The 18,197-nt window shown below is 44.6% G+C and overlaps 1 protein-coding gene across 1 annotated transcript in view; it reads left to right on the top strand.

Moving 5' to 3' along the window:
• Positions 1 to 17,983, top strand: part of LOC107307000 (transcription factor 4-like) — a 29,827-nt gene extending 11,844 nt beyond the window's left edge. Inside the window, exons 2-6 of the mRNA XM_015850429.1 lie at positions 2,547 to 2,682; positions 8,332 to 8,533; positions 10,499 to 10,728; positions 14,961 to 15,029; positions 17,937 to 17,983. Coding sequence (XP_015705915.1) covers positions 2,547 to 2,682; positions 8,332 to 8,533; positions 10,499 to 10,728; positions 14,961 to 15,029; positions 17,937 to 17,983 — 684 coding nt within the window. The remainder of the gene's footprint in view (positions 1 to 2,546; positions 2,683 to 8,331; positions 8,534 to 10,498; positions 10,729 to 14,960; positions 15,030 to 17,936) is intronic.
• The last annotated feature ends 214 nt before the right edge of the window (positions 17,984 to 18,197 follow it).

Below are 18,197 nucleotides of genomic sequence, written 5' to 3'. Positions count from 1 at the left end.
TATAGGGTCTATATGGGATATAGGGTCGATATGGGGTTATATAGGGTCGATATAGGGTCTATATGGGATATGGGGTGGATATAGGGTCGCTATGGGGTTATATGGGGTCTATATAGGGCCAGGGGTCTAATAGGGGGATATAGGGTCGATATGGGGTCGATATGGGGTTATAGGGTGGGATATGGGGTCGATATGGGGTTATATAGGGTCGATATAGGGTCTATATAGGATATGGGGTTATATGGGGTCGTTATGGGGTTTTATGGGGTCGATATAGGGTCTATATGGGATATAGGGTCGATATAGGGTCGATATGGGGTTATATGGGGTCTATATGGGATTTGGGGTCGATATGGGGTTATATAGGGTCTATATGGGGTCGATATGGGGTTATATAGGGTCTATATGGGATATATAGGGTCTATATGGGATATAGGGTCGATATGGGGTCGATATGGGGTCATAGGGTGGGGATATGGGGTTATATGGGATTTGGGGTTTTATAGGGTCGATATAGGGTCGATATAGGGTTATATGGGGTTATATGGGGTTATATAGGGTCACTATGGGGTTATATGGGGTTATATAGGGTCTATATGGGATATAGGGTCGCTATGGGGTCTATATGGGATATAGGGTCGATATGGGGTCGATATGGGGTTATATAGGGTCTATATGGGATTTGGGGTCGATATAGGGTGGGTATGGGGTCGATATTGGGTTATATGGGATATAGGGTCGATATGGGGTTATATAGGGTCTATATGGGGTCGATATGGGGTTATATGGGGTCGATATGGGGTTATATAGGGTCGATATGGGGTTATATAGGGTCTATATGGGGTTATAGGGTCTATATAGGGTCTATATGGGATATGGGGTCGATATGGGGTTATATAGGGTCGATATAGGGTCGCTATGGGGTCGATATGGGGTTATATAGGGTCTATATGGGATATGGGGTCGATATGGGGTTATATAGGGTCGGCCTGTTAACGGCACTGATAATGCTGTGCTGGCGCGTCCGGGGACGGCTTATGGGTCGGTTGAATGCAAGGCATACGGGTTACACTGTGAGTTCGTATTGGGGTATTATGGGGTTTTGGGGTGCCGGCGGTTTATAGGGTTTTATAGGGGTCTATTATGGGCATTTTGGGTTTTTATGAGGGTCGCAGTTATGTGTGTCTATATGGATTTACTATAGTGTTCTATTATGGATACTGGGGTCTTATTTAGGGTTCTATATGGGGTTATATGGTGGATTGGTGGTTTATATGGTCGATATGGGTTATATGGGTTTATTTATTGGTGGTCTATCCTATAGTCTATATGGGATTTTTATAGGTGGGTCTTTATATGGGATTTGGTGGTCGATATGGTAGTTATAGTGTGGTCCTCGTATATGGGTCTATATGCGGATTGTCGCCTACGCTGGCCGGGTCGATATAGGCCGTTTTATGGAGGGTCTGCATATGGGATATGGGGTGTATAGGGTCGCTATGGCTATATAGGTCTTATGGGATTTTGGAGGTCGATTATAGGGGTGGGTTATGCGGGGTATTATAGGAAGGCGTCGACTATTCCTGACGGGTGGTCGTATATCTTGGGTTATTATGGTGGGTCTTGTATTATCGGGGTCGATTATAGGGTCGATATTGGGGTCTATAATAGCGGGTCGATATGGGAATCAGGGTCCGCTATGGGGTCGAGTATGGGGTTATATAGCGGTCTATATGGGAGATACAAATATAGGGTCATCGAATATGGGGGTCGACGTAGCATGGGGTCTATTTGGAGTATGGGGGGGATATCGGGGTCGGCATATGGGGTCGTATTATAGGGCTATATTGGGATGCGTATGGGCGGTCGATATGGGTTATTAGTCGGGCCGGTAACGAACCAGGAGTTCGCGTACTAAAGCGCACGGCTTATGGGGTCGGCTTGATGGCAAGGCATACGGTCATGGTGAGTCCTATGGGGTTCTATGGGGTTTTATGGGGTTTTATGGGGTTTTATGGGGTTATATGGGATTTGGGGTCGATATGGGGTTATATGGGGTCGATATAGGGCTGGGGGGGGATATGGGGTCGATATGGGGTTATAGGGGGTCGATATGGGGTCAATATGGGATATAGGGTCGCTATGGGGTCGATATGGGGTTATATGGGGTGATATGGGGTGGATATTGGATATAAGACCCATAGACCCCATAGAACCCCATAGAGACCCCATAGGACCCCATAGAGACCCATAGGACCCCATAAGACCCTATAAGACCCCATAGGACCCAATAGAACCCCATAGGACCCCATAGACCCCATAGGACCCCATAGAACCCCATAGGACCCCATAGAACCCCATAAGTCCCCATTAAACCCCATAGGACCCCATAAGACCCCATAGAACCCCATAGAACCCCATAGGACCCCATAAGATCCCATAGGACCCCATAGGACCCCATAGAACCCCATAAGACCCCATAGGACCCTATAGGACCCCATAGGACCCCATAGACCCCATAACCTTGCATTGCTCTTCTCCTATAGGTCGGTGCCCATAGGGACGATCCAATGGGGCTCCGTTCTGCTCACTCGCTGCTGCCCAATCAGGTGACGGTGCCGCAGCTCCCCGTCCAATCAGCGACGTCGCCCGAGCTCAATCACGGCCACGATCCGTATAGGGGTGAGGAGCAACAGGGGGGGTTGCATTGGGTTGCATTGCTTTGCTTTGCTTTGCATTGCATTGCATTGGGTTGTATTGCATTGCATTGCATTGCTTTGCAATGCATCCTATTGCTTTGCATTGCACCACATTGCACCCAGGTTGCATTGCATTGCATTGCATTGCATGGGGTTGCATTGCATTGCATTGCTTTGCATTGCAACCCATTGCATTGCAGAGGTTTGCATTGCAACCCGTTGCATTGCATCGCATTGCACCCAGCTTGCATTGCATTGCTTTGCTTTGCTTTGCTTTGCATTGCTTTGTATTGCATTGTATTGTATTGTATTGCATTGCAACCCATTGCATTGTATTGCTTTGCTTTGCATTGCTTTGCTTTGCTTTGCAACCCATTGCATTGCATTGCACGTGGTTTGCTTTGCTTTGCTTTGCTTTGCAACCTATTGCATTGCATTGCATTGCATTGCATTGCTTTGCTTTGCAACCTATTCCATTGCATTGCATTGCGTTGCGTCCCATTGCATTGCACTGCTTTGCTTTGAAACCCATTGCTTGCATCCCATCCCATCCCATTGCATTGCTTTGCATTGCTTTGCATTGCATTGTGTCGTGTCATATTGCATTGCATTGCATTGCTTTGCTTTGCTTTGCATTGGGTTGCATTGCTTTGCAACCTATTGCATTGCATTACATTGCATCCCACCCCATTGCATTGCATTGCACGTGGTTTGCTTTGCATTGCATTGGGTTGCATTGCTTTGCAACCTATTGCATTGCATTGCATCCTATTGCATTGCATTGTTTTGCTTTGCTTTGCAACCTATTGCATTGCATTGCTTTGCATTGTGTCATTGGGTTGTATTGGGTTGCATTGCATTGCTTTGCTTTGCAACCTGTTGTATTGCATTGCTTTGCTTTGCTTTGCATTGCTTTGCTTTGCATTGCTTTGCATTGCTTTGCTTTGCATTGCTTTGCAACCTATTGCATTGCATCCTATTGCATTGCATTGCTTTGCATTGGGTTGCATTGCTATGTATTGCATTGCATTGCATTGCTTTGCTTTGCATTGCTTTGCTTTGCTTGTGTTGTATTGCATTGCATTGCTTTGCTTTGCTTTGCTTTGCTTTGCATTGCTTTGCAACCTGTTGTATTGCATTGCATTGCATTGAATCCCATTGCACCCTATTGCATTGCATTGCATTGCATCCTATTGCTTTGCTTTGCAACCTATTGCATTGCATTGCATTGCATCCTATTGCAACCCATTGTATTGCATTGTATTGTATTGTATTGCTTTGCAAGCTATTGCATTGCATTGCATTGCTTTGCTTTGCTTTGCTTTGCTTTGCATTGCAACCTGTTGTATTGCATTGCATTGCATTGCTTTGCAAGCTATTGTATTGCATTGCATTGGGTTGCATTGCTTTGCTTTGCTTTGCATTGCAACCTATTGCATTGCACAGCTTTGCAAGCGATTGCATTGCATTGCTTTGCAAGCTATTGTATTGCATTGCATCCTATTGCATTGCATTGCATTGGGTTGTATTGCATTGCACCCAGTTTGCATTGCATCCCATTGCATTGCATTGCATTGTACTACATTGCAACCCATTGCATTGCAACCCGTTGCATTGCATTGCTTTGCAACCCATTGCATTGCACCACATTGCACCCAGCTTGCATTGCATTGCATTGGGTTGCATTGCATTGCACCTGGTTTGCATTGCATTGCATTGCTTTGCTTTGCTTTGCTTTGCTTTGCATTGAATCCCATTGCACCCTATTGCATTGCATTGCATTGCATTGTATTGCATTGTATTGCATTGGGTTGCATTGCTTTGCTTTGCTTTGCTTGTGTTGTATTGCGTTGCATTGCTTTGCTTTGCTTTGCTTTGCTTTGCTTGTGTTGCATTGCATTGCTTTGCTTTGCAACCTATTGCATTGCATCCCACCCATTGCATTGCTTTGCAACCTATTGCACTGTATTGCATTGCATTGCTTTGCTTTGCTTTGCAATGTATTGCATTGTATTGCTTTGCAACCTATTGCATTGCTTTGCTTTGCATTGGGTTGCATTGCATTGCATTGCATTGCTTTGCTTTGCTTTGCATTGCTTTGCATTGCACCCAGCTTGCATTGCATTGCTTTGCATTGCAAGCTATTGCATTGCATTGCTTTGCTTTGCAAGCTATTGCATTGCATTGCATTGCTTTGCTTTGCTTTGCATTGTATTGTATTGCAACCAGTTTGCATTGCATCCCATTGCATTGCACACAGTTTGCATTGCTTTGCATTGCATTGCTTTGCTTTGCAACCTATTGCATTGTATTGCATTGTATTGCATTGCATTGCATTGCATTGCATTGTATTGCTTTGTACTGCATTGCTTTGCATCCCATTGCTTTGCATTGCACGTGGTTTGCATTGTATTGCATTGCATTGCATTGAATCCCATTGCACCCTATTGCATTGCATTGCTTTGCAACCTGTTGTATTGCATTGCATTGCATTGCACCTGGTTTGCTTTGCATTGCAACCTATTGCATTGCATTGCTTTGCATTGCATTGCATTGTATTGCATTGTATTGCATTGGGTTGTATTGGGTTGCATTGCATTGCATTGCACGTGGTTTGCTTTGCTTTGCTTTGCTTCTTATCCCATTGCATTGCATTGCATTGCTTTGCTTTGCATTGGGTTGCATTGCATTGCATCCCATTGCATTGCATTGTATTGCTTTGCAACCTATTGCATTGCATTGCATTGGGTTGCGTTGCTTTGCATTGCATTGCTTTGCTTTGCTTTGCTTTGCATTGCATTGCATCCTATTGCATTGCATTGCATTGGTTGCGGTTGTATTGCATGTGCATTCGCCTGTTGGCTTTGTCCATGCATGTTTCGTGTTGCATTGGCATTGCATTGCATTGCATTGCTTTGCAAACCGATTGCGATTGCCACTCTTGCCTTTGCATTGCATTGTGTTGTGTTGCATTGCATTGCATTGCATTGCATTGCTTTGCAACCTATTGCATTGCATTGCTTTGCTTTGCTTTGCATTGCATTGCATTGCATTGCATTGCATTGCATTGTGTTGCATCCCATTGCAGTGCACTGCACTCACTTTGCATTGCAACTCATTGCATCCCATTGCATTGCATTGCATTGCATTGCATCACATCACCTTGCATCCCATTGCATTGCATTGCACTCACTTTGCATTGCATCGCCCTGCATCACATTGCATTGCATTGCACCACACCCACTTTGCATTGCATTGCATTGCACCCATCTTGCATTGCATCCCATTGCATTGCATCACACCCAGGTTGCATTGCATCTGATTGCATTGCTTTGCTTTGCTTTGCTTTGCTTTGCTTGTGTTGTATTGCATTGCATTGCATTGCTTTGCATCCTCATGCATTGCTTTGCACCCTCATGCATTGCTTTGCATTGCTTTGCAACCCATTGCATTGCATTGCTTTGCAAGCTATTGCATTGCATTGCACCCATCTTGCATTGCATTGCATTGCATTGCATTGCATCACATTGTATTGCATTGCATTGCATTGCAACCTGTTGTATTGCATTGCATTGCATTGGTTTGCAACCTATTGCATTGCAACTCATTGCATCCCATTGCATTGCAATACATTGCACCCAGTTTGCATTGCATCCCATTGCATTGCATCACACCCACTTTGCATTGCATTGCTTTGCCTCACCTTGCATCGCATTGCCTGGCGTCACATCACCTTGTGTTGCATTGCACCCAGCTTGCATTGCATCTCATTGCATTGCATTGCATCCCTTTGCATTGCATCCCGTTGCATTGCATCACACCGACTTTGCATTGCATTGCATTGCTTTGCAACCTATTGCATTGCATTGCATCCCATCGCAATGCATTGCACCACATTGCACCCAGGTTGCATTGCATTGCATTGCATCCCATTGCATCCCATTGCATTGCATTGCATTCACTTTGCATTGCATTGCACCTAGCTTGCATTGCATTGCATTGCATCACACCCACTTTGCATTGCATTGCATTGGATTGCATCCCGTCCCATTGCACCCACTTTGCATTGCATCCCATCCCATTGCATCCCATTGCACTGCATGGCCTTACACAGCACCCTTTTGCATTGCATTGCATTGCATCACACCCAGTTTGCAGTGCATCCCATCCAGTTGCATCCCATTGCATTGCATTGCATTGAATCTCATTGCATCCCATCTCATTGCATTGCACCCATCTTGCATTGCCTTGCATTGCATTGCATTGCATTGTGTCGTATTGCATTGCATTGCATTGCATTGCATTGCTTTGCTTTGCTTTGCTTTGCAACCCATTGCATTGCACTCCTTTGCACCCAGCTTGCATTGCATCCCATTGCATTGCACACAGTTTGCATTGCTTTGCATTGTATGCCATTGCATTGCATTGCATTGCATTGCATTGCACACTATTGCATTGCATTGCACCCATCTTGCTTTGCATTGCATTGTATTGCGTTGCATTGCATTGCCTTGCAAGATATTGTATTGCTTTGCTTTGCATTGGGTTGCATTGCTTCTCATCCCATTCCATTGCATTGCATTGCTTTGCATTGCATTGCTTTGCTTTGCAACCTATTGCATTGCATTGCATTGCATTGCATCCTATTGCTTTGCTTTGCAACCTATTGCATTGCATTGCATTGCATTACATTGCACTTAGCTTGCATTGCATTGCACGTGGCTTGCTTTGCTTTGCATTGCATTGCATTGAATCCCATTGCACCCTATTGCATTGCTTCTCATCCCATTCCATTCCATTGCATTGCATTGCATTGCATTGCATTGCATCTCATTGCCTTGCATCCTATTGCATTGCATTGCAACCTCTTGCATTGCACTCCTTTGCACATAGGTTGCATTGCATCCCATTGCATTGCACCCATCTTGCATTGCATTGCATTGCATTGCATTGTGTCCTATTACATTGCATTGCATTGCATTGTATTGCTTTGCTTTGCAACCTATTGCATTGCATCTCATTGCATCCCTTTGCATTGCATCACATCACCTTGCATTGCATTGCATTGCATTGCATTGCACCCACTTTGCTTTGCATTGCTTTGCATTGCAACTCATCCCCTTGCATTGCACCTGGCAGGCCTGGCGTCCGGTTTGCAAGGGCATCCCATTGCATTGCATCACACCCACTTTGCATTGCATCCCATTGCATTGCATTGCATTGACTCTCATTGCATCCCACATCATTGCATTGCACCCATCTTGCATTGCCTTGTATTGCATTGCATTGCATTGCTTTGCTTTGCTTTGCAACCCATTGCATTGCGCTCCTTTGCACCCAGCTTGCATTGCATCCCATTGTATTGCATTGCATTGCATTGCACCCAGCTTGCATTGCATTGCAACCCATTGTATTGCTTTGCTTTGCTTTGCATTGAATCCCATTGCACCCTATTGCATTGCTTTGCAACCTATTGCATTGCATTGCATCCCATTGCATCCCATTGCATCCCGTTGCATTGCAACTCATTGCATTGCATCCCATTGCATTGCATCACACCCACTTTGCATTGCATTGCATTGCATTGCATCCGATTGCATTGCATCTCATCCCTTTGCATTGCACCTTGCAGGCCTGGCGTCCGGTTTGCAAGGTCAGAGCGTGTCGTCGGGCAGCTCGGAGCTGAAATCGGACGATGAAGGCGGCGCCGACGAGAATCATTTGCACGAGGCCAAAAGCGGCTGCAACAGCAACAGCAGCAACAACGGCAGCGACGACAAGAAGCCGGAGGACGACAAGAAGGAGCTGAAAGCAATTACGAGGTCAAGGTCTAGGTAACAAGATTGCAAGTGCAACGGGGGTTGCAATGCAAACGGGGGTTGCAATGCAAAAGTGAAGGGGGTTGCATTGCAAAAGGGGGTTGCAAAAGGTTGCAATGCAAAAGGTTGCAATGCAAAAGCAAAAGGGGTTGCATTGCAAAAGCGAAGGGGGTTGCAATGCAAAAGGGGGTTGCATTGCAAGTGCAACGGGGGTTGCAATGCAAACGGGGGTTGCAAAAGGTTGCAATGCAAAAGGGGGTTGCAATGCAAAGGGGGGTTGCAATGCAACCGGTTGCAATGGAAAAGGGGGTTGCAATGCAAAAGTGGGGCTTGCAATGAAGTATTGCAATGCAAAAGGGTGTTGCAAAAGGAAAAGGGATTGCAATGCAAAAGGGGGTTGCATTGCAAAAGGGGGTTGCAATGCAAAAGGTTGCAATGCAAAAGGGGGTTGCAATGCAAAAGCAATTGGGGTTGCATTGCAAAATGGGGTTGCATTGCAAAATGGGGTTGCAATGCAAAACGTTGCAATGCAAAACGGGGTTGCAATGCAAACGGGGGTTGCAATGCAAAGGGGGGTTGCAATGCAAAAGCAATTGGGGTTGCAATGCAAAAGAGGGTTGCAAAAGGAACAGGGGTTGCATTGCAAAAGGTTGTAATAGAAATGGGGATTGGAATGCAAAAGCAAAAGGGGTTGCATTGCAAAAGTGAAGGGGGTTGCAATGCAAAAGGGGGTTGCAAAAGGAACAGGGGTTGCATTGCAAAAGGGGGTTGCAATGCAATTAGGGGTTGCAATGGAAATAGGGATTGCAATGCAAAAGTGAAGGGGGTTGCATTGCAAAATGGGGTTTCATTGCAAAATGCGGTTGCAATGCAAAAGGTTGCAATGCAAAAGGGGGTTGCAATGCAAAAGTGTAGGGGGTTGCAATGCAAAAGGGGGTTGCAATGCAAAAGCAATTGGGGTTGCAATGCAAAAGTGGGGCTTGCAATGAAGGGTTGCAATGCAAAAGGGGTTGCAATGCAAAAGGGGGTTGCAATGCAAAAGTGAAGGGGGTTGCAATGCAAAAGGGGGTTGCAAAAGGAAAAGGGTTTGCATTGCAAAAGGTTGCAATGCAAAGAGGGGTGGCAATGCAAAAGGGGATTGCAATGCAAAAGGAACAGGGGTTGCATTGCAAAAGGTTGTAATAGAAATGGGGATTGCAATGCAAAAGCAAAAGGGGTTGCATTGCAAAAGTGAAGGGGGTTGCAATGCAAAGGGGGGTTGTAATGCAAAAGGAACAGGGGTTGCATTGCAAAAGGTTGCAATAGAAATAGGGGTTGCATTGCAAAAGGGGATTGCAAAAGGAAAAGGGTTTGCATTGCAAAAGTGAAGGGGGTTGCATTGTAAAAGAGGGTTGCAGTGGAAAAGGGGGTTGCAATGCAAAATGTTGCAATGGAAATGGGGGTTGCAATGCAGAGAAGGGTTGCAATGCACAAGCAACAGGGCTTGCAATGCAAAAGGTTGCAATGCAAAAGGTTGCAATGCAAAAGGGGGTTGCAATGGAAAAGGGGGTTGCAGTGCAAAAGCAATTGGGGTTGCAATGCAAAAGGGGGTTGCAAAAGGAAAAGGGTTTGCATTGCAAAATGGGGTTGCAATGCAAAAGGGGGTTGCAATGCGAAAGCAATGGGGGTTGCAATGCAAAAGGGGGTTGCATTGCAAAATGGGGTTGCAGTGCAAAAGGTTGCAATGCAAAATGGGTTTGCAATGCAGAGAAGGGTTGCAATGCAAAAGCAATAGGGGCTGCAATGCAAAACGTTGCAATGCAAAAGGGGGTTGGAATGCAAAAGCAATTGGGGTTGCATTGCAAAAGGGGATTGCAATGCAAAAGTGGGGCTTGCAATGAAGGGTTGCAATGCAAAAGGGGGTTGCAATGCATTGCACGCTTGCAAGTTGCAAACAAAGCAGCCTGAGATTGATGCCGTTTGCTTTTGCGACCCCAACAGCAACCCGGAAGAGGAAGACTTAACCCCGGAGCAAAAAGCAGAGAGGGAAAAGGAGCGACGCATGGCCAACAATGCAAGAGAGAGACTGAGAGTGAGGGACATCAACGAGGCCTTCAAGGAGCTGGGCAGGATGGTGCAGCTGCATCTGAAGAGCGACAAACCGCAAACCAAGCTGCTCATCCTGCATCAGGCCGTGGCCGTCATCCTCAGCTTGGAGCAGCAAGTCAGAGGTGAGGGGGTTTGCAATGCAATGCAATGCAATGCAAATGGAGGTTGCAATGCAAAAGGGGGTTGCAATGCAATGCAAAAGGGTTTTGCAATGCAATGCAATGCAATTGGGTCTTGCAATGCAAAGGCCTGTTGCAATGCAAAGGGGTCTTGCAATGCAAAAGTTTATGGGGTTGCAATGCAATGGAGGATTACAATGCAATGCAAAAGGGGGGCAGGTTGCAATGCAAAAGGGTCTTGCAATGCAATGCAATTGGATTTTGCAATGCAATGCAATTGGGTCTTGCAATGCAAAAGGGTTTGGGGTTGCAAAGCAATGGAGGATTGCAATGCAATGAAGGATTGCAATGCAATGCAATTGGGTCTTGCAATGCAATTGGGTCTTGCAATGCAAAAGTGCATGGGGTTGCAATGCAAAAGGGTTTGGGGTTGCAATGCAAAAGGGTCTTGCAATGCAATGCAATTGGGTCTTGCAATGCAACAGGGTCTTGCAATGCAATGCAAAAGCGGGGCAGGTTGCAATGCAAAAGGGGGTTGCAATGCAAAAGTGGGTTGCAATGCAATGCAATGCAAAAGGGTTTGGGGTTGCAATGCAATTGGGTCTTGCAATGCAAAGGGGTCTTGCAATGCAACAAAGGATTGCAATGCAATTGGGGTTTGCAATGCAAAAGTGCATGGGGTTGCAATGCAAATTCGGGTTGCAATGCAAAAGGGTTTGGGGTTGCAATACAATGCAAAAGTCTTTGGGGTTGCAATGCAATTGGGTCTTGCAATGCAATAGGGGACGGGGTTGCAATGCAAATTCGGGTTGCAATGCAAAAGGGGAGGGGATTGCAATGCAATGCAATGGGGTCTTGCAATGCAAAAGGGTTTGGTGTTGCAATGCAAAGATGGCTTGCAATGCAATGCAATTGGGTCTTGCAATGCAATGCAAAAGTGCATGGGGTTGCAATGCCATTGGGTCTTGCAATGCAAAAGGGGAGGGGGTTGCAATGCAAAGGTGGGTTGCAATGCAATGCAATGGGGTCTTGCAATGCAATACAACAAAGGATTGAAATGCAATGCAGTGCAATTGGGGGTTGCAATGCAAAAGTGGATGGGGTTGCAATGCAAAAGGGTTTGGGCGTTGAATGCAAGGGGTCTTGCAATACAATGCAAAAGGGCGTCTTGCAATGCACATGGGTCTATGCAATGCCAATGCAAATGCAATTGGGTTTTGCAATGCAATTGGAGCTTGCAATGCAAAGGCCTGTTGCAATGCAACAAAGGATTGCAATGCAACAAAGGATTGCAATGCAATGCAAAAGGGTTTGGTTGCCCAATTGGTCTTGCCAATCAATGGGTGTGCAATGCAAAGGGGTCTTGCAATGCAATTGAGGACTGCAATGCAATGAAGGATTGCAATGCAAAAGAGGGTTGCAATGCAATCGGGGGTTGCAATGCAAAGGGGTCTTGCATTGCAAAAGTGCATGGGGTTGCAATGCAAATTCGGGTTGCAATGCAAAAGGGGGGGGATTGCGATGCAAAGGTGGGTTGCAATGAAAAAGGGGAGGGGGTTGCAATGCAAAAGGGGAGGGGGTTGCAATGCAATGGGGTCTTGCAATGCAATGCAATTGGGTCTTGCAATGCAATTGGTGGTTGCAATGCAATGCAATGCAACGAAGTATTGCAATGCAAAAGGGTTTGGGGTTGAAGCAATGGGTCTTGCAATGCAAAAGTGGATGGGGTTTGCAATGCAAAAGGGTTTGGGGTTGCAATGCAAAGGGGTCTTGCAATACAATGCAAAGGGGTCTTGCAATGCAATTGGGTCTTGCAATGCAATGCAATGCAATTGGGTTTTGCAATGCAATTGTGTCTTGCAATGCAATACAAAGGGTTCTTGCAATGCAAAAGTGCATGGGGTTGCAATGCAAAGATGGCTTGCAATGCAATGCAATTGGGTCTTGCAATGCAATGCAAAAGTGCATGGGGTTGCAATGCATTTGGGTCTTGCAATGCAATAGGGGAGGGGATTGCAATGCATTTGGGTCTTGCAATGCAAAAGTGCATGGGGTTGCAATGCAAATTCGGATTGCAATGCAATGCAATTGGCTCTTGCAATGCAAAGGCTTGTTGCAATGCAATTGACGATTGCAATGCAAAGGGGTCTTGAAATGCAAAGGTGGGGTGCAATGCATTGCAGTTGGGGGTTGCAATGCAATGAAGGATTGCAATGCAAAAGGGGAGGGGATTGCAATGCAATGCATAAGGGTCTTGCAATGCAAAAGGGAAGGGGGTTGCAATGCAAAAGGGTTTGGGGTTGCAATGCATTTGGGTCTTGCAATGCAATGCAAAGGGGTCTTGCAATGCAAAGCATATTAGGGTTGCAATGCAATTGGGTCTTGCAATGCAATGCAATTGGGGGTTGCAATGCAATGCAAAGGGTTCTTGCAATGCAAAAGTGCATGGGGTTGCAATGCAAATTTGGATTGCAATGCAATGCAAAGGGGTTGTGCAATGCAAAAGGGGAGGTGATTGCAATGCAATGCAATTGGAGCTTGCAATGCAAAAGGGGGGCAGGTTGCAATGCAACAAAGGATTGCAATGCAAAAGTGTTTGGGGTTGCAATGCAATGCAATTGGGTTTTGCAATGCAATTGTGTCTTGCAATGCAATGCAAAAGTCTTTGGGGTTGCAATGCAATTGGGTCTTGCAATGCAATGCAAAGGGGTCTTGCAATGCAATGCAAAAGGGGAGGGGGTTGCAATGCAAAGGTGGGTTGCACTGCACTGCAAAGGGGTCATGCAATGCAATGCAATTGAGGATTGCAATGCAAAAGTGGATGGGGTTGCAATGCAAAAGGGGAGGGGGTTGCAATGCAAAGATGGCTTGCAATGCAATGCAATTGGGTCTTGCAATGCAATGCAAAAGGGTTTGGGGTTGCAATGCAATTGAGGGTTGCAATGCAATTGAGGGTTGCAATGCAAAAGTGCATGGGGTTGCAATGTAAATTCGGGTTGCAATGCAAAAGGGTTTGGGGTTGCAATGCAATTAGGTCTTGCAATGCAAAAGGGGAAGGGATTGCAATGCAAATTCGGATTGCAATGCAAAGGGGTCTCGCAGTACAATGCAACAAAGGATTGCATTGCAATGCAATTGAGTCTTGCAATGCAATAGGGGAGGGGCTTGCAATGCAAAGATGGCTTGCAATGCAATGCAAAGGGGTCTTGCAATGCAAAGATGGCTTGCAATGCAATGCAAAGGGGTCTTGCAATGCAATGCAAAAGTGCATGGGGTTGCAATGCAATTGGGTCTTGCAATGCAAAAGTGCATGGGGTTGCAATGCAAAGGTAGGTTGCAATGCAAAGGTGGGTTGCAATGCAATGCAAAAGGGTCTTGCAATGCAAAAGTGCATGGGGTTGCAATGCAATTGAGGATTGCAATGCAAAAGTGCATGGGGTTGCAATGCAAAAGGGTTTGGGGTTGCAATGCATTTGGGTCTTGCAATGCAATGCAACAAAGGATTGCAATGCAATTGGGGGTTGCAATGCAAAAGTCTTTGGGGTTGCAATGCAAGTAGGTCTTGCAATGCAATGCAATTGGGTCTTGCAATGCAATGCAATGCAACTGGGGGTTGCAATGCAATGCAATTGAAGATTGCAATGCAAAAGTGCATGGGGTTGCAATGCAAATTCAGGTTGCAATGCAAAAGGGGAAGGTCTTGCAATGCAAAGGTGGGTTGCAATGCAATGCAATTGGGTCTTGCAATGCAAAGGGGTCTTGCAATGCAATGCAAAAGGGTCTTGCAATGCAATGGGGGAGGGGGTTGCAATGCAATGCAACAAAGGATTGCATTGCAATGCAATTGGCTCTTGCAATGCAATGCAAAGGGGTTGTGCAATGCAAAAGGGGAGGGGATTGCAATGCAAAGGTGGGTTGCAATGCAAAGGGGTCTTGCAATGCAATTCAATTGGGTCTTGCAATGCAAAAGGGGAGGTGATTGCAATGCAATACAGATGGGTCTTGCAATGCAATGCAAAAGGCTTTGGGGTTGCAATGCAATTAGGTCTTGCAATGCAAAAGTGTTCGGGGTTGCAATGCAAAGGGGTCTTGCAATGCAATGCACTTGGGTCTTGCAATGCAATGCAAAAGGCTTTGGGGTTGCAATGCAAAGGGGTCTTGCAATGCAAAAGTGCATGGGGTTGCAATCGGTTTTGCAACACGATCATCTCATGCATCTCCCGTTTGCTTTGCAGAGCGCAACCTGAACCCGAAGGCGGCTTGTTTGAAGCGTCGGGAGGAAGAGAAAGTGGGGGAGGGGGGAGGCGACCCCCACCCCCCCCCCCCCCCCCCCCAACCCCCCCCCCCCCAGCTCTTGGGCTTTGGCCGCTTCCCATCAGGCCATGCGGGGCGGGGGGCTCATATGCGGGCAGATGTGACCCCCCCCATTAATAGGGTTTAAGGTGGGTTATATGGGGTTATATGGGGTTATATGGGGTTCTATGGGGTTCTATGGGGTTATATGAGGTTATATGGGGTTATATGGGGTTCTATGGGGTTCTATGGGGTTCTATGGGGTTTAATGGGGTCTATATGGGGTTATATGGGGTTATATGAAGTCTTGGGGGGGGTTAATGGGGGTTTAATGGGGTTTTATGGGGTTATTAGTGGGTTATTAGGGGATTATTAGGCACTAATAGGGTTATTAATGGGGTTATATGGGGTTATATGGGGTTATATGGGGTTATATGGGGGGTATAAGGGGGGTATAAGGGGGTTTAATGGGGATTAATAGGGATTAATAGGGTTATTAGTGGGTTATTAGGGGGTTAATAGGGGATTAATAGGGATTAATAGGGATTAATAGGGGTTAATAGGGATTAATAGGGGTTTATTAGGGATTAATAGGGATTAATAGGGTTATTAGTGGGTTATTAGGGGGCTTGGGGGGTGGTTAAAGGTGAGTTAATGGGGTTTAATGGGGTTTAATGGGGATTAATAGGGATTTATTAGGGATTAATAGGGATTAATAGGGGTTAATAGGGATTAATAGGGGATTAATAGGGATTAATAGGGATTATTAGGCACTAATAGGGTTCTTAATGGGGTTGGCTTTGGCCGCTTCCCATTCGGCCATGGGGGACGGGGGGGCTCATCTGGGGCAGATGTGACCTCCCCCCTTAATAGGGTTGGAGGTGGGTTATATGGGGTTCTATGGGGTTCTATGGGGTTATATGGGGTTATATATGGGGTTATATGGGGTTATATGGGGTTCTATGGGGGTTTAATGGGGTTTAATGGGGATTAATAGGGTTATTAGTGGATTATTAGGGGATTTAATGGGGTTTAATGGGGTTATTAGTGGGTTAATAGGGGATTAATAGGGATTAATAGGGATTAATAGGGGTATAATGGGGTTTAATGGGGTTATTAGGGGGTTAATAGGGATTAATAGGGGATTTATTAGGGATTAATAGGGATTAATAGGGATTTATTAGGGATTAATAGGGGTTTAATGGGGTTTAATAGGGATTAATAGGGGTTAATAGGGGTTTAATAGGGATTATTAGGGGTGTAATGGGGATTTATTAGGGATTAATAGGGATTAATAGGGGATTAATAGGGATTAATAGGGGTATAATGGGGTTTAATGGGGTTATATGGGGTTATATGGGGTATAATGGGGTTATATGGGGTTATATGGGGGTTTAATGGGGATTAATAGGGATTAATAGGCACTAATAGGGTTATTAATGGGGTTATATGGGGTTATTATGGGGTTTAATGGGGTTTAACGGGGTTTAATGGGGGTTAATGGGGGTTTAATGGGGTATAATGGGGTTATATGGGGGTTATATGGGGTTATTAGTGGGTTAATAGGGGATTAATAGGGGATTAATAGGGGTTAATGGGGGTTTAATGGGAATTAATAGGGGTTATTAGGGGTTATTAGTGGGTTAATAGGGGATTAATAGGGATTTATTGGGGATTAATAGGGATTTATTAGGGATTAATAGGGATTAATAGGGATTAATAGGGATTATTAGGCACTAATAGGGTCATTAATGGGGATTAATAGGGATTAATAGGGATTATTAGGCACTAATAGGGTTATTAATGGGGTTTAATGGGGTTTAATGGGGTTATATGGGGTTATATGGGGGTTATATGGGGTTCTATGGGGTTAATGGGGTTATATGGGGTTCTATGGGGTTCTATGGGGTTATATGGGGTTCTATGGGGTTAATGGGGTTATATGGGGTTCTATGGGGTTCTATGGGGTTATATGGGGTTCTATGGGGTTATATGGGGTTATATGGGGTTCTATGGGGTTATATGGGGTTATATGGGGTTCTATGGGGTTATATGGGGTTATATNTGGGGGTTATATGGGGTTATATGGGGTTCTATGGGGTTATATGGGGTTATATGGGGTTATATGGGGTTCTATGGGGTTCTATGGGGTTCTATGGGGTTCTATGGGGTTATATGGGGTTATATGGGGTTATATGGGGTTATATGGGGGTATATGGGGGTATATGGGGTTATATGGGGGTATATGGGGTTATATGGGGTTATATGGGGTTATATGGGGATTATTAGGGCTAATAGTTAATTATTAGGGCTATTAATTAATTATTAATAAATTATTAATTAATTATTAGGGCTATTAATTGATTATTAGGGCTAATAATGCCATTATTGGGGACTAATAATTAATTAATACGGCTAATAATGAATTAATAAGGTTATTAATTAATTATTAGGGCCATTAATTAGCTATTAGAATTATTAATCAATTATTAATTAATTATTAATTGATTATTAAATAATTATTAGGGCTGTTAATTAATTATTAGGGCTATTAATGCCATTATTGGGGGCTAATGATTAATTAATATGGCTAATAATTAACTAATAAGGCTATTAATTAACTATTAGGGCCATTAATTAATTATTAGGATTATTAATCGATTATTAATTGATTAATATATGATTATTAATTAATTATTAGGGCTATTAATTGATTATTAGGGCTATTAATGCCATTATTGGGGGCTAATAATTAATTAATACGGCTAATAATGAATTAATAAGGCTATTAATGAACTATTAGGGCCATTAATTAATTATTCCGGCTATTGATTAGGATTATTAATTAATTATTTATTAATTATTAATTAATTATTAGGCTAATTAACCCTAATTAACTCCATCTTTTCTCTTTCCAGGTCCATATCGACGACGGAGCGACTTCCGCCCCCCCCTAATTAGTTAATTAATGATTAATTAATTAATGACCTGCCATTAATTAATTAATCCATTAATCGAGGCCTCATTAGCACTTAATAACAGGGACCGGGAAAGGGGGCGGGGCTATGCAAATCAGGCTCATGAATATATAATCACATGCTAATGAGGTCTCAATGTTAGTTGATTGGGGGTGGTGGGGTTTGACAAAGCCACGCCCCCTTCATTTGCATAAAGGGGCG

The sequence above is a fragment of the Coturnix japonica genome, unplaced genomic scaffold, assembly GCF_001577835.2.
Source record: "Coturnix japonica isolate 7356 unplaced genomic scaffold, Coturnix japonica 2.1 chrUnrandom458, whole genome shotgun sequence".
NCBI classification, from domain to species: domain Eukaryota; kingdom Metazoa; phylum Chordata; class Aves; order Galliformes; family Phasianidae; genus Coturnix; species Coturnix japonica.
The sequence above is the reverse complement of the archived record's forward strand: the minus strand, read 5'-3'. Positions and strand labels throughout refer to the sequence as shown.